This window comes from Nematostella vectensis, chromosome 8 (genome assembly GCF_932526225.1).
Source record: "Nematostella vectensis chromosome 8, jaNemVect1.1, whole genome shotgun sequence".
In the NCBI taxonomy this organism is placed as follows: Eukaryota; Metazoa; Cnidaria; class Anthozoa; order Actiniaria; family Edwardsiidae; genus Nematostella; species Nematostella vectensis.
Window position 1 is genome coordinate 2,591,419 of NC_064041.1, and position 17,024 is coordinate 2,608,442.

General features: G+C 40.0%; 2 protein-coding genes and 2 long non-coding RNA genes across 5 annotated transcripts in view; 1 reads left to right on the top strand and 3 right to left on the bottom strand.

Annotated features, from left to right (window-relative positions):
• On the top strand, positions 1 to 16,249 carry LOC116611873. The gene is made up of 3 exons (XM_048731248.1): positions 1 to 1,293; positions 1,496 to 2,270; positions 16,112 to 16,249. The coding sequence occupies exons 2-3, from the start codon at positions 1,706 to 1,708 to the stop codon at positions 16,177 to 16,179; spliced, it is 633 nt and encodes a 210-aa protein (XP_048587205.1). The 5' UTR covers positions 1 to 1,293; positions 1,496 to 1,705; the 3' UTR covers positions 16,180 to 16,249.
• On the bottom strand, positions 6,952 to 9,772 carry LOC116611878. Its single transcript, XR_004293704.2, has 3 exons — positions 9,046 to 9,772; positions 8,090 to 8,172; positions 6,952 to 7,668 (listed from the first exon to the last, which is right to left on the bottom strand). It is a non-coding gene; the product is annotated as an uncharacterized LOC116611878 (long non-coding RNA).
• Positions 10,993 to 12,561, bottom strand: LOC116611874. 2 transcript variants are annotated; one of them, XR_007312507.1, is made up of 3 exons: positions 12,444 to 12,560; positions 11,640 to 11,725; positions 10,993 to 11,137 (listed from the first exon to the last, which is right to left on the bottom strand). It is a non-coding gene; the product is annotated as an uncharacterized LOC116611874 (long non-coding RNA). The 2 variants fall into 2 exon arrangements; XR_007312506.1 differs by lacking the exon at positions 11,640 to 11,725 and having other exon boundaries at positions 12,444 to 12,561.
• Positions 15,335 to 17,024, bottom strand: part of LOC5504218 — a 15,881-nt gene continuing 14,191 nt past the window's right edge. The window contains exon 9 of the mRNA XM_001625097.3: positions 15,335 to 16,321. Within this exon, the coding sequence (XP_001625147.3) occupies positions 16,200 to 16,321 (122 nt within the window). The 3' untranslated portion in view covers positions 15,335 to 16,199. The remainder of the gene's footprint in view (positions 16,322 to 17,024) is intronic.

Below are 17,024 nucleotides of genomic sequence, written 5' to 3' on the forward strand. Positions count from 1 at the left end.
GACAGTGCTGGTGATAAAGCTTTTGCTACAGGCCCAGATGACTTTATGCCAGAAACTAATTTGGAAGACAAGACTGATGATGACGTCCCAATTACTGAAGATGTAAATGAACAAGAAAGTGATCCAAATCAGTACCACATGAGAGGAGGCATAAACCTTATCAAGCGTAAGAGACCTAAAATCATTCACTCTGTTAGATTCAATAGAGAGAAAGACCCAGAAAACTTTTTCAGAGAGCAACTTATGCTTTTCACCCCTTGGAGAAAGGAGGACATAGATTTGCAAGGAGATTCACAAAGTTTCGAAGAGAGATTTGAACAACTGAGCGATAGCATTTTGTGTAACCGGGAGCCATATGAGTATCACAGTGAAATACTAGATAAAGCACTGGCAGATATAATTGTTGAGCAAGGTGATAATATTGGTGACAATGTTGCTCCAAATTCAGAACATGTTAATGAACAAGATCGTGCAATAAAAGAAAAGCCAAGTGAACTGTTTAGCAGCTTTGACCCAGGCAAAAATAAGCAACACAACCAGTATGACTTGCTTGATGACATTGGCATATTTCCTAGATGTAATGACCAGGAGCTTGTTGTAAAACGAGTATCAGATTTTGAATACCGTGCACTTGTTCGTTCATTAAATGAGAAACAAAGGCAATTCTTTTATCATGTCCTGCACGCAATCAAAACTAGTGATGAGCTACTCAGATTATTCTTGTCAGGCGGAGCAGGTATCCTGTTTGAGGTTTTTTAGGGCATTGGGTACTAGATTGGTGCAAATGGCTGGGAAAATCAAAATGGCGGGTTTTCATGCTTGAGATTGATATATTACTTGCCTACATTTCTAATATACTCAATTCCTGTGAGTCAATGATAGGTGCCGCATTTACCGAGCCGATTCTACCTGACAACAGCTCGCAGTAAGTAATTTTTGGGGTCGCTTTTATTTGATTTTGAATATTAATTCAGGATTTCATTACCATACGAATTTAGCCCGGGGCTTGTTCTCATGAAATATGCATTTATTTGAGGTATTCATGGCTCTTTGACCCAAAAATTCCATAGGGATCTGAGCGACACGCTATCAGCCCGAAAGGAAAGGTTCCCCCTCGCTCGCTTTGTAGGAAAGAGACGATCAGAAGAAGATCGTTTAATCCAAGAAAGGCTTCTGATCGATACCAAGCTAGAGGGAATAAGGCAAGAGATCGAACAAAAGCGTGAAGAGCTCCTCAAAGCTAACAAAGAAGCGCACTGCTTGGAAGAAAGGATACGCAAGAGAAAACTTAAGGTTTGTACACAGAGTTTAATGTTATGGTGTTCCTAATTTTGCTCCTTTAATGTGAACTAAGGTTATTTGTTTCCTAGTTTTTTTGCTATGAATTATTTTCCTATCATTTTCTAAACTAAACCAAGACTCATTATTGACTCATTTCTACTTTTGAACATAATAAAAGGTTTTATGCAACTGAAATTTTAATATTATTTTTCAGACTGCTGGCCTTAGTGCTGAAAACGAATCACCACATGCTAAATCACCAAGAACCACCAGAATCACCAGCAAGTGTTTTCCCCCCTCTGATAAACTAGAGCTGTTACAGACTCAAGAACTTAAAAGAAAGAAGAGGACTCTTGCTGCTCTGAGACCAATACATTGCAGTAATGGTGTGAAACCGCATGACGACAAGCCAGTATTGGATGGCATGTGGGCATCTCTTGCTTCCAGCACTACTGCAAAGCAGCTTACATCTTACATAAGTCAGTCTGAGACCTGTACCTCCAAGGTTCTTCCAGCAATTGTGAAGAAAAAGGTGAAAGATTATGAATCAAGTGAGGCAAACTCCATCCGAAGTATCCGTACCTTATATAATGGTGGCCTTATTGGTAAAAGGAAATATACCACCATGAGAAACAGCACCGACAAGCTTAAAGAACCTGAAGCTACTGAGAAAACTAAGCTTTATACAGAGTTTATGGATGGATGCAAAGTTCCAAAACCAGTTCCATACAAGAAACTTATGCAAATTATAAATAATATTAATATTGGAGAAGTTACTGATTTAGGAAGTTTAGCTGCTAAATGCTCATTTCCCCATGTTGATGGAGTTTACCGGCCACTCAAACCATTTCTCTTGCAACTAGCAGACATGTACATAACTGCCCATGAGAAAAATCGATGCCTTCATTGGTTTAAAGGAGAGAAAGGAACATTTCAAGTGGCTATCGGAGAAGATGGTGCGCCTTTTGTAAAAGATATCACTGCAACTGGTATGTGTGAAATTATTTTTCCTACATTACAGTTTTAGATCTACAGTATTTTTATTCATTTTTTTTTTGTGGGGGGGGGGGATTTCTGATCTGCTAATTTTGTAATAAATATTAAGAGTGAAACATGGTGGTGAATTTGACAGTTCTAATCTTGATTTTTTTATTTAGTCCAGCTTTTTGCTCTTTACTTTTATTTTCTGCCACACAATATTTCTTTTATAGCATAAAAAAAAACAGGCCAAAATATCAGTTCCTCTAAAAGCAGTGAGCATCTCACAATTGAGAAAAATGACCAGACTGCAAAAAACTTTTATTTGTTTATGTTTCAGCTTACTTGGTGAGTTTTCTCAATCTGTTGCAACAAGTGCAGAGTTGTAATGACAACCACCTACTCCTAGGAGCTAACTGTGAGGAAGACAACAGTGTTCTAAAGTGCTACACAAAGATTCTAAGACAAGAGATGGATGAGATTGAGGGGAAAATGCTTGTCACCAAAAATGGTCATGATGTGGTTTTCAAATTTCAGCTTATTCCATCAGATATGATGTAGCTAGCATCGATGTCTGGTGAGCTTAGCAATAGTGCAACATACTTTTCATCTTTTGCTAATGTATGTCAAGATGATAAGGAAACTGTTGGTGGCTCTATTGGAGTGGAAGGCGCAACCTGGCATGCCTGGGATTATAGTGCCAGGATTGCAGTAGCGAGTAAAGTGGAGGCCTACAAGAAAACCCTGAAGGATCCCATTAAGCAAAGGAGCAACGTAACGAAGTTCATTGCCAAACAGTAGTCTCGGCAAGAGTTCCCTCCTCCCCTTGGAAAATTTGTAGACCTAGCTAAGCCTGAGCCATTGCACAACATGAACAATGCCTGGCAGAGCTGGTTTACAATGCTGCTTGCTTTAGCTTTTCATTGTTCCAATAAGGCATTTTTAACATCAGTTAATTCTATCGCCTATGTGTCTTCCACTTGCCCCCTCGTCAGATTTTTGGATTGTGTTAAGGACACAGTTAGATGCAGTAGGCTACACAAGAACTATTGCCGGTGATTCTCAGAGAAGAGGAAAGCAGGCCTCCCCTTTTCCTATATATTTACTGGTCAAGAGTCCAAAAATTTTTCTAGAAGATTTGCTGCCCCAATCAAAGTGCTACTTGACTGTAGTAAAGATCTATCAGTTGGCACTATTACTAAGCTACATGCTCTAGCCTATAGTGGAACACTTCTCAGAGATGCGACTTCTTTGTTTACACGTGTTAATATATCCAAGGAAGAAATAAAGGAACTAGGGGAACTCTGCAAGAGCTATTTCAACTGCAACAGCCTGTTGTTGTACAATGTTAATCCAACAATCTGGACGATAGGGTATGCAGTCCCATACTACACAAAGCAACTGTATGACAAACTGGGTTATGGACTTGGCCTTAATTCTATGCAAGGCCGGGAGGCAAAACATTGCAAACTCAAGGAACACTTGTAATGGGCGCAAACATCAGCAATGGTGGATTATTTTCCGCCATGAGTTTGTGAGCTTGATCTGGCTCAGAGAGATGGACCCTTTGAGCATCGTTTACAAGGGGGGTAAGAAAGAGTGTTCATATATACCAAAGGAGGTGGCTGCAAAGGACGTCAGGTATTGCTACTGTGGGCTTATGAAAGCTAAGCCAGGAGATACACAATGCACGATTTGCAGCAGCCATGTCATGACCAAAACCAAGGCCTCTGTCAAAAATGGCTCTGTCAGCAAGGAGCTAAAGGCAATGTTCTGAAATGTTTTTGGGGAATTTTGGAAAGGAATATTATTTTTCTTCTATATTATAGGTTTATCTATAAGACTACTCTACTTTGCAGTATAACTACAGTACAAGTTACCCACACTCGTAGTTCTATACATGTATTTTGATTGTCAGAGTAACCGTACGTCCACATGCTTATAGCATGACTAGCTCAGGGCTCACCTTTGTACTTCAGTGGCTGAGTACATATGGTTTGTGTTAACTTTTTGGGAGCAGCACCATACAATTAATTGTGTTCTTGGTACACAGATGTTTAAAAAAAACATTCAAATATTTCACATATATCCTTTGTTTTCGCTGTGTTCAATCAGTGGTTTAATGCTGGGGAACGCCATGGTGATTCCAAGTTCCATAATGGAAGGAAACGGTAAAAAGTTCAGCATTAAAGTTGTATCGGAACTTCATTGGCTTGCTCAGCGATACGATAACCTCAGTGTGGCTGTCGTCTGGGAAGTCCCTTTTTAAAAGCCGCTTTTTCTCCACGCGCTTTTTCTCCACATTCATTTGATTGAAGAAATGCACTGCCTTGCGCATTTCTGTAATTTCAATCGTAGCCTGTGCAGCGGTGCTTGAATTGCTCCCAATCCCCCAGTTTGGTTGTTCAATTATGCTTGTTTTCATGACTTCGAAAACTTCTCTCGGGATTTCTCTGCTAAAGCAGCAATAATAGGGAGATGCCATTGAGGGATTCGAACGAATACGGCGATAAATACCATCATGTATTTTCTTTATCGAACGCTCGATCATCGGCCACAGGTCTACGATTTTATGGTAGTCCTTGTTTGCCACAGAAGCCTCCTGTTTCCGAAATACAGTTTCAGAGAGGCGATCAAACTCTTTAAAAACACCATCTACAAAGGCATCCTCCTCTTTCCCCTCGGTTGTTACTGAAAGTTTCCAGCCAAGCATTTTAGATCTAATTTCGTGTTTGAGTCGAGCCGCCATCTTGGATAATTGGCCTTGGTACTTCATGACATACGTTTTTAAGAACTTTCTGACTCGCACTCTAATAAATAAAGCTGTTATGAAGTATCATGGCTTTTTTTCCCAAAATGCAGTTCGAACCCCCAAGGACTGGTTGGAGGGGGTAGTTGGCCCCAGCGTGCCTGCCAGAAGTTTCTGATCGTGGTACATATTTAATGCACATGCATGGATGAGTTGGCTCCAAGGAGCCTTTGATTTAATGTAAAAATATATTCAATATTAAAGTTGTATCATCGATACGTATATTTAGGCACTGCTTATAGCTGGAGCCAGCATATTTGCATTTCAAATATTCATCATAGAATGCACTTGATAAACAATTTTAATTGTTTATCAAGTGCACTCGATTATTTGTGCCTTTGCCTTTCAAATTTCATTGGCAAAAATTTATCTACACTGTGTAGCTCTTACTCCAAGGATTTTATACCAATCGAAACACGGCAAATGCCTTGAGGGATCAAGGGGGCAAAAGACACAAAGTTTAGTGTTAAGCCCAATCTTCTACACCGGAGCTTATTTAGGTGAATGTGAGAGAAAACACATGGGAGTTCCCTTCAGCACAAGATGGGGAGTTCAAACAAAAAAAATCAGAGAGAAAGTCTAGTTGAACTTATTAATAAACCATCTTTAAAGGAGATTTTAAATGTCTCAAAAGGTCTAAATTAGATATCGTAAAAAAAAACTTGATGAAAATTTAGCAGCTATTCAGCAGTTATGCGACCTGACAAGGGACCACAAATAAGATGTTGCCCATCAACCCCACACATTCCTTGAAGTCTTCCTTGATCTAGTAGAATTGCCATAGCAAGAGATACAAGATCATGAAACTGCTCACATTATGGTATTTTAACGACGGAAAATCATTGATACATATGTGTATGTGTATCTAGTCACTGCTTATAGCTGAAGCCAGCGTTATTTGCATTTCAAGTATTTATCATAGAATGCCCTTGATAAACATAATCATAATCATTAAAGAAAAGGGAAAAGAATCATAATCAAAAAAGAAAAAGAATACTTTTATATTTTGATAAAAATCCTCTTGAAGCAAGACTCAATTACAGGATTAGTCAAATTAACAAAAATCATAAATAGACAATAAAAGCTCACATTTTTTGGAAATGCTATTCTGCTTTAGTTCTTTGTTTAGTTTGAATTTTACCATCTAAGGTCATCACTCATATTTCCAGCACTTATAAAGAATAACAGCGAAAATAATAGTAAAAACAGTACAAACATGATTAGAAAAGTAACACTTCAAATAAAACTTGTGTAGCTTTCACACAATGGCAAAATATGCAGCAATGAAATTGATAAAAACTGTCATTTCCACGGCACACATAAAATGGATCTGAGGGGTGGAATTACAAAATCCAAGATGACATGGCTTATATCCATTGCTTTAAACATTTGTCTAGAGAATGACAATCACTGATATATACAGTAATAGGAGGCCTGGCTCCTTGGGACCACATTATGTTCAGTCATCATCCAGAGACAATCCCTGAGTTCCATGATTAAATTCATGATTTAAAAAGGTCTGAAATGGATTCATTCCTATCCCATCAAGGACACAAAAGTAGCAGGGATACATCGTCCTGCTTGGATTAAGGTTTGACTTGACATTTGCTCATTTCTTTTCCACTTAGAAAAAAGAGAGTGACGCTTTATTGATCTTAGCTAACAAGAAATAAAGCTGTGGCCCAGAAGAAAAAGACATCAACTTTATACTTCAGTTGCATCCAGAATCAGATGCAGCAAAAATCACAGTCTGATAACAAGCAAATAAGTGCCACTGCGGCAAACAACAAGAGCAACAGTTGGGCTTAACCCAAACTAAATGGTTACACATATTTGCCATGACTACAGTGATACTCCAAGAACGAAAGAATGAAAAGCAGGAGTGGATGTGGTCCCAAAAGAACACTGATTTAATAGACATGATCATGTAAGACCAAGCAAAAGAAAGGGAATGTTTCTATTATTTTTTTGTTATTGATACATTTTCTCAGAGAAACTGGGTTAATTGTTATTATATTATTATTATATCACAGTGTCTAACCATAAATAATAAATTACACAGTAATTTTCCTTGTAAGAAAATTATTTACAGAATATTGTATAAAAGTGCAGGATAATTGGAAGAGTGATGCTTGCTATTTTTGACTGGTGGAAATTCAATAAATAAATAAATAAACATTTTCGAAATTTCGTGTGTAATAGTGTGTACCAACAGTTCATAGAAATGTGCATTATTAGTTAGAAATAAACTCCATATCAATATGACAGGTACAACAACAAAATAGAAATTGTTTACAAACATGAGGAAATAATGATGAGGATTGGAGATGATTTGCAAGACTGGAAACATAGAGTAGGCATAATCTATGGAGTATAGTAAACTGGCTATTTTAGCAAAAAATGGAGCATTCATCATGGAGGCTTTTATGGTACAGACTGTACCTGGAGGCTTTTATGGTACAGACTGTACCTTTGAAGCAGATGATATTTTGGAGGTGCAGGTTGAGGCAGAGGGGGCTCTTCGTGCCAGAATGAATATGGACAGGCAGTGAAGGATTGGTGACAGGTGGAGGTGTTGTGCCATTATGCTGCCTCCCAATCTACAAAGAGTGTAAAATAGAGGCACTTCCATGTGAAATCTGTAATTGCGGTATGCATAGTGGGCTTACTGTACATACAGTGTTACAGTTAGTGCCAATACTTGAGTCATTCTGTAGATCTTGTTTTGGCTAATAACTTCTTAAAAATATCATTCAATTCTGTTGCTTTGAACAGTGCAACACATCTGACTGTGAGTCTCGTCAGGGCTATATAAACATTCCTGACAGGGAAAGAGGTGAATGTGGGTTTCACACATCAAAGGTTTGCTCTTGAAATGGCTGTGAGCAGACATAGTAAAGGAAATGCTGCAAACTTCTTTTTTTTAATATGTACTTTGATGTAACCTACATACTCAAAATTTAAACATTAATCTAGCTTATCACTCAAACCACTAACAAATCTTTAACATATAAACTTTACCTGCTCTGGAAGATTAAGTTTTGCGAGTAACAAGCTATTTCATGTTACAATCAGGTTTTACAGAGGATTCCATGTAAGATGACCTGAAAAAGATGTTTGATGTCAAATGGATGTCTGATTTTACAACAACAACAAAAACATACACAAGCTGCAATCTCCAATCTCATATGCTAAAGCTTTGGTGAATAACTGTCATTTCTTTACGTCAAGTACCATAATGAATTTTATAAAATATCACCAGTGAATCTTGCATGCTGATTGGTCGAGAACTTCAAATGAGCGTGTCTGTCAAAAAACAGTACAGACACGCTTTTGACAGCAAGTAACGAATCGCAGACACTCACTCTGCCCACTTTTATATACTTTTATTTTGCACAAAACTGTTTATCTCTTGAACTTAAACAGACAATGCTGGGTAGCGCCAATTTGCCTCACCTCCGGCTTGTGACTCAAGTTTTTTATAAATTCTCCCAACATCCCCCGCATGTCTGTAAAAACTTTGTCAGACACGGGATATTGCTTAGGGATAAGCGCCCTCCTTTAAATAGGGGCCCTCTTGCCAATAAGCGGGCCTCTCCAATAAGGGCCCACCAAAGATACGAAAAATTAGATAAGCGCCCGGGGAGCCTATTCGAATCATCGCGGTTTATCAAAAAGCAAAAACTCTAAGCTAAATCATTAAACAGTAGGAGACAAAACATCAACAAATACTTCCGTAGACATCTTTAGTTGTTCGATAATAAAAACAGAAGTTATTACAGAGAGTGCACTATTAAATCTAGCACTTATTTAAAAACATACAAAATTACCTCCTCTTTGATCCAAAATGGCAGCCATTCACATATAATTTTCAAACTACAAACTACACTGGCATTTGGAAAAATTAAATTTACTAATGAAGTTCGAGCTTGCATTTCCAAACAAATTCGAGCTTTTCATTTTAAAAGCACACTCACCTTTGACTGTTTAGTGTTTCCATCTAATTCCAACGGCATATTTTCCAATGACAGAGTTTTGTCAAAAACGTAATTGTCTAATAATATGGTCGGTTGGCTTTGTCATTCAAAGTACGCTCAAAAAGAGGCCAGACTCAATTCACTCGTATCTCATTCTTAGCTAGCTGATAACTGGGAAAAAGCTGAGGAGAAAACGAGAACTCGAGGTGAACCATAGCTTTTAGCTGGGGAGACAATTTCCCACGGACGCACGGAACTGGTCGAGTCTGCGGACTTCCAGCGGTCATACCCAGCCTCTCAGTCGGAAACTTCCGATCACCACCTTCGTAAAGTGTGAGATTGTCGGAGAAATCCAAGATGGCGGTCCGACTTTTGTGTTCGAGTTGTGTAGGCAAGAGGTGACAGATCATAAAAATAGAAAGTTTTTAGGTCCTTAGCAACTTATTTTATTTAGTGTTTGTTGCTTTATACGTCATCACGCAATTAAAAGTCAATGAGCAAGAACGGAAGACTGAGTCAGTTGTTAGATAATTTATAGTCTCCCAATCTCGGCTAGGAACGTGCGCGTTCATTGTTTTGCGTGTTATCTCTGGTAAGCATAATAAAGACCGTGAACTTTTGGTTCAATGGTTGTGTAAGGAAAAGGGGGTTTGGAATAGCTTGCAGGCGCGTACAAAGTATTGGCTGAGCGTATGGGGGGAGGGGGTGCGCAGCCATAGGTATCATAAAAAAAACATAACAAAAGAAAATGCTTAGTATGCCAGACAGGTTAAGTGGAGGATGAAGAACATTTTCTGTTAGAATGTCCGGCCTATAAAAATGATCGGGATAATTTACTGGATTTCCTTAAAACGCATGCAGGTATGAATGTTAGACACCATGACAACAAAGAAAATAATTTCGTCAGAATTATGGGATTGAGCCGGAATGAAAACGTGAATCGGCGCTTAGCGAGACATATTTTTGAATGTATGAAGGCAAGAAATGTGAAGCTTGGTGACAACGTACGGTGACGTCACCTAATCATTCGAGACAAGAAAAAATAATGCAAAAGGCAAAGTAAGAAAAACATATTATTTGTGGATTTACGCCGATGTAAATGTTTTATAAGGTGCCATGAATAAAATATCTATCTGTCTGTCTGTCTGTCTGTCTGTCTGTCTGTCTGTCTGTCTGTCTGTCTGTCTGTCTGTCTATAGGAAAAGAATAGTACTTGACGATCCCTCAATAAGAATAAGAAATGACCCCGCTGTGCACGCACCTGGTTTGGTTCCGAGTTTAGTGTTTGGGAGGGGAAAGGAAAACAAACGGTCATTTCCGTTCCGTTCCAGATTGAGATGGAAATTTAGGTGTTGGATGGGGGTGAAGGAGACAAACGTCATATCCTTTCCAGCTTGGGAGCTGGACAGGACAAAATACCCGGCACCTTCCTCGTTTACCCTTAGAACCCTAATAATGTGGGACCCATCTCAAGACCAAAGCGATATTATTCAACATGAGAAAGATTTTTTGTTTGAAAACTTTACCACAATCAAGCAAGAGATGCAGGCCCATACCCAGGATTTTTCTTGGGGGGGGGGGGGGGTGTGAGTTCCTGAAAAAAAAATTGACCACCACCGAAAGAACAAAAAGGGTTTTTTTTTTGTGCCTTTGCAATATCTCCAGGGAATTTTTATTGTCGGATTTGGCTAGATACCAGAGTGATCTAGCTTATGCTTGATAGTTTTGTTACAAATAGCACGTCTATTGAAAACCGAAAATGGACTTTGGTTGTTGTGGGTTGGGGGGGGGGGGGGTGCGTTCGCACCCCCTGCACCCCTGCTGGGTACTGGCCTGAGATGACTACTTCTATGGGATTTATGACGCATCTGATGGAAAGACCTTGGAGGCTGTGTTTGGGGGAATTTTTTTGCATTTCTCCAACTTCTCTCCTTAGAGCACTATTTCAAGTGAAGGGCAATAAGCACTTCTAGGATAATGGTAAGTACAGTAGAGTTCCCTTTTTTAAAGTTGTGCGTTATGTTATGCTGTCCTTGCTGTTTGGCTCATGCCATGATGGCATCCACAGGTATGTGCCTCTAGTTTTAAGGGCCTGATGAATAGAGGCAGCAGTTAACAAAGGGTATATTTTTCTCATTTAGAGGGAGAAATGAGATGGTGTGCAAGGTATGCAAGCAAGATGACAATGTTGACTGGCTGGGCTGTGATCGTTGCGGCCAGTTATTTCATGCAAGGTGCATAGGAGCTGATTATGCCGTTGCCCATGCACTACCATTCTTCTGTCCTTGAGTGATGAGTCACAGGTAGCTCTGGCTTATAGAATAGACTAATAGATTTAGATGAGACAGCCTGACATTGTCATGAATCAAGTTGAAATAAGCATCCATAATATCTCTCATTTTATTGCCCCGTTTTTGAATATTTCACTCTTGTAGTACCAGGAAGTGTTAGTAATGCACTAGTCATTTGAAACCCCCAACCCTATGGTCCCAGGGAAGTGTGGGGTAAAAGTGGGGATTTAGAGCACTTTTTAACAAGAATCTGTCCCGAGGGGTGGGGGATTGGATGTTTTCGACTCTAAGAATTGTCCTCACCGTGGGGGGCTTGGGGACAAGTGAATAGCCTCACAAATGTACTTTGCAAAATTCATGTCAGTTACTGGTTTGAGACTCTTTTTCTTCTGTAGCAAGCAATTCCATGTATAAGTATGTAGCAAGCTGCATGGCGAAATATGAAAAAACAAATATGAAAGAAAGAATATCAAATAAGATGATTTATTTTTTCATTTATCAAAAAAACCTGTCACCTTCATAGTTATTAACACAAATGTACTCGCTGAGGTGTACTGGCTTTGAAATATAAAAGCTTATTTCAAATGACTTGTTGTCTTAAATGTCAGGTAGTTGCTTATAGTCTGCACCCCCAGGGGGTAGGGGCATTTCACTGCAGTTTTGTCCTGAGGGGTGGGGGCTTTTCTCTGTTTTGTACAGGGTCAAAGTCTAATCCCCCACCCTTCCCCGGGACCATGGGGGTAGGGTTTCAGTTGACTAGGGCATAAATGAAACAAATCGAGACAAATCCCAATCAAGGCCAATTCATGATGTATTCCTCCACGGGTTTTAATTGAATTTTCTGAGAGCTTATGACTGTGAGTGTAAATTAATGTAAGCCCTCAAAAGTGTATAGAAAAGCATGTACCGAAGACAGGATCTACTGTAATAAATAAGACTTCATATGCTAAAGAGGTTTTTTTGTAAAAAAAAAAAGCAGTACTTAAAATTAGAACAAAGTAAAAACACCTGCCAATGTCGTGGTTCAAAGATATCAAGATACATTATGTGGAAAAGGTTAGAAAATTCCACTCAGCATACAACAAAGGCATAAAATGTCTCTCTTACCCTTGAAACTCTTTCGCGATATGGCCGCCATCTTGTTTTATGATCCTCGTTTCCGAAGATGTTTATTCGGGAGTTTCCGACTGGTAGAGCTTTCCATCACCCAGGCTGCATTGGTCGTGAGAGAACTGGGAACTAGTCTACGCTCGGTTACGAAAGATCACACGAATGGCAGCGAGTTCCGAACCTTTTCCCGAACAATTCGCTGAACCAAATACTGCCAAAAATACAAGTAACGTTCACATGAAGACATAAATCGTCGCTAGAACAACCCATATGGATACGTTTTTCTAGGAGAGGTTTAATATTAACAGCACTGGCTTGATAGTCTTGGATTTACGAAAAAGGGCTGTCTGAGTTATGAAACCGAGCACATTGTTTACAGCAGGCCTCGTTTCCATATAGCCGTATAGCAAAAATCCACTTATAGATCTCACGCGCTACGCAAGGGAATTATTTTTTTAATTATTTTAACAGAAAATCGGCAACATGTTAATTATCTATAGAAAAATGTTTTGGGAGCGATAGAAATCGCTGAAAAGCGGCAGTGCTCAACGCAGGAGAGCGTGAGAAGGGGGCCAAAATCTTGAGACTCCCGCCTAATATGGGGAGAGTTGTCAAGTATGAACCTTCTGATTCCGGCTATTATAGATATTATATTGTTGTTTTGATTCTATCAAATAAAAAAAAGAGAGCAATCTATGATTTTCATGAAATATTAAAAACTTACTTAAAAATGTATCTCCAATACCCCTCTCTCCTTCTCCTCCAGGCCAAAAAAAGAATTTAATATTATATCATTTTGTTTTGTATAACTGCATTATTTTCTAGATGTGAATTCTAGATCCCAGTTTCCTCTCCTGCAATGATACTGCACTTCCTGACTATGCTCTGTTTTGTTCTCTTAGAGGAGACAGTATAGCCTATCACTTCCTGGCTTCTGCTCTGTTTTGTTCTCTTGGAGGAGACAGTATAGCCTATCACTTCCTGGCTTCTGCTCTGTTTTGTTCTCTTGGAGGAGACAGTATAGCCTATCACTTCCTGGCTTCTGCTCTGTTTTGTTCTCTTGAAGGAGACAGTATAGCCTATCACTTCCTGGCTTCTGCTCTGTTTTGTTCTCTTGAAGGAGACAGTATAGCCTATCACTTCCTGGCTTCTGCTCTGTTTTGTTCTCTTGAAGGAGACAGTATAGCCTATCACTTCCTGGCTTCTGCTCTGTTTTGTTCTCTTGAAGGAGACAGTATAGCCTATCACTTCCTGGCTTCTGCTCTGTTTTGTTCTCTTGAAGGAGACAGTATAGCCTATCACTTCCTAGCTTATGCTCTGTTTTGTTCTCTTGAAGGAGACAGTATAGCCTATCACTTCCTGGCTTCTGCTCTGTTTTGTTCTCTTGAAGGAGACAGTATAGCCTATCACTTCCTGGCTTCTGCTCTGTTTTGTTCTCTTGAAGGAGACAGTATAGCCTATCACTTCCTGGCTTCTGCTCTGTTTTGTTCTCTTGAAGGAGACAGTATAGCCTATCACTTCCTGGCTTCTGCTCTGTTTTGTTCTCTTGAAGGAGACAGTATAGCCTATCACTTCCTAGCTTCTGCTCTGTTTTGTTCTCTTGAAGGAGACAGTATAGCCTATCACTTCCTGGCTTCTGCTCTGTTTTGTTCTCTTGAAGGAGGCAGTATAGCCTATCACTTCCTGGCTTCTGCTCTGTTTTGTTCTCTTGAAGGAGACAGTATAGCCTATCACTTCCTGGCTTCTGCTCTGTTTTGTTCTCTTGAAGGAGACAGTATAGCCTATCACTTCCTGGCTTCTGCTCTGTTTTGTTCTCTTGAAGGAGACAGTATAGCCTATCACTTCCTAGCTTCTGCTCTGTTTTGTTCTCTTGAAGGAGACAGTATAGCCTATCACTTCCTGGCTTCTGCTCTGTTTTGTTCTCTTGAAGGAGGCAGTATAGCCTATCACTTCCTGGCTTCTGCTCTGTTTTGTTCTCTTGAAGGAGACAGTATAGCCTATCACTTCCTGGCTTCTGCTCTGTTTTGTTCTCTTGAAGGAGACAGTACAGCCTACCTTTAGGTGGGGTGTGGGGTTGGGCTGCAGAAGTGTCTGTTATGTGCCTCTTAGTGAATCTTGATTTAGCATGATTTACAACGCTGATTTATTTCCTAAAGGTCAAAGTGTTCCTTGACATTTCTGGCACTAATTTTTATGTTGTCAGTTATCATATCTTCTTGAGATTCTTGGTCGCTTTGCTCGGTTCTCTGGTCATAGAGAGTAAACAAAATGTCATGCATATTGCATATTTGTGATGGCCCTGTTTTTATGATTCATGTAATAATAAATAAGCAGTCACACATCTTAATTCAAAGTATGTGCTTCTTTTACCAGTTACAGGATTTTTCTTGGGAAGGGGGGGGGGGGGGTGCGAAATCCGAAAAAGTGGACTCAAGTTTTCCGGGAGAGGAGGGGAGGGAGGAAATAAGTTCCCTGATAAAGATCTGACCATCCCCGAAAGTACAAAAAGCGTTTTCTTTATGCCTTTGCAGTATCTTCACGGGACGTTTATTGTTGGATTTGGCTACGTACCAGAGTGATCTAGCTTATGCTTTATAGATACGCACACAATGTGCACATAACGACACGCACACAGTGTGCACATAACGACACGAACACAGTGTACACAACGAAACGCGCATATTGTGCACATAACGACACCCACGCACTGTGCACATAACGACACCGACGCATTGTACACATAACGAAACGCGCACACTGTGCACATTACGACACGCACACACTGTGCACATAACAGAATGTACACACTGCACATAACGACACACTCACTACCAACGCGACACACCGCACGGATTTCAAGATAGCTATCTAATTAGAGAGTCACAATGTTTTTTAACCTTTTTTCGTTGTGTTGTTTATTATCACTGAACGACCTCTTTGTCTAAATAACATCCAGAATTACTTTTTCGCGCCCAATGTAATTGCATAGTCCCATAAGTACCGTAAGCCTATCTGACATACTACCTCCTTTAGTTTGGCTACCATGACGAAAACAAAAGTAAGCATTTTGTTCACCAAAAGTCTCAGTCGCCAGGCTATTTAAACTTTCAGGTGAGCTAGGTCTTAGCCAGAAATTAATGGCTCCTATAGTTGCTTTGGATCTTATGGGCTCGGCCCGACTTGCATAGTTTGCTGTTAGTTTTGCTAACATTTTTAATTGTGGCATTCCTAAAGAGAACGTAGCCCGCGCGGAGAGGGCGGACAAGAGCCAGGCTTCGGTTCCGAATTCACAATGACTGACACATGTTTCGGGCTGTCCGGACAGCACCGTATGGTACGGTCAGGTTCAAACGATTTCACGCAATGGCTCGGACAGATAAGTAAGCTTTCTACTATTGTGAAAAAGTATTGATACTCAAGGACCCAGAGGGCTTCATCCTAGAGAAGGTCGTCGTATACTCTATGCTGCCAGTGGAGGGGAAAAGCGAAACAATATTTAACGGCACAATTTGGCTCACAGACTTTAGCGCAAATTACTGGATATCTTGCGGTGTGAATATCTTCATCAACGCACAGAAAACTGGGCATGCGCTTGCTGGTGTATTCTCTCCTGTAGCATGATGATGCGCTGTGCACCATTTACAAACAACAATCTTTCATCCTAGGCACCCCCATGCAGTCCGACCGGCAGATCAGAGGTTACTTGAATGGAGGGCACGTGGCAACAGGGTGAGGTGGATAGGCCGTCGGGACCTAGTTACCCTTCCACATGCAGCAATAGTCTGGACAGGAATCCACACAGCTGCCCTTGCAAGAGTCGGTACAGGCAGGAAGGGGAGGGAGGACAAGTCCTGGTGTAGAACCCGGGGCGTGGCCTGAAATGAAACGAAACCTTCAAATTAATTAAATGTCTTAAATTTGTAATTAAAACACACTAATCCAAATTTTCGTTATTAAAATTTCTGATAAAATTTTTAATATTTTCCATATTTCAATAATTGTTTGTTTGATCAAAGATCATTTAGCTACATGTTGATACGCCAATATGTAATTAAAGATCGTAAAGACTGTGTTTCCTACAAAAAATTATGTTTATCAATCAATTTTCTTTATTTATAGAGGGTAAAACATTATAACAGTATTCCGTTTTTGACGAGTCATCGACGGGCTTGACGTTGAGAATCGAAGAGGGGACAACAATACTACTCAATAGCACACATTACGGGAAAACATGGACTTACGAATAACAACGACAATTTAGATAAAAGCGGCATTCAAAGCAGCACCGTTCGTAAAGTCTACTAGATCGTGATTGAACTCCAAGCGCGAACGGAGCTTTTGTTGTCTCGTTTTTCTAGCTGTTCTCGTCGTCTCAATAGGACGATTCCATCAGGACGATGTAGTGCGATACGACGGGCTTCGCTTATCAAGTAAGAGTACCAGGGTACGAACCCGGGTCAGGTCAACCTTGCTCGCTGTATTGGGGACTGTGTATCCCTCGTGGCTCGGATGACTACGTTAAATGGCGGTCCCGTCTCGCAAAAACCTAGCTAACCAACCTGTTATTGTGGGACGTAA

Bases quoted from the DNA above. Each gene is read 5' to 3' on its own strand.
- LOC116611873 (XM_048731248.1), top strand. From the start codon at position 1,706: ATGTGGGCATCTCTTGCTTCCAGCACTACTGCAAAGCAGCTTACATCT. The intron at 2,271-16,111 runs GTATGTGTGAAA...CTTTCATCCTAG, and splicing joins AAAAGATATCACTGCAACTG to GCACCCCCATGCAGTCCGAC.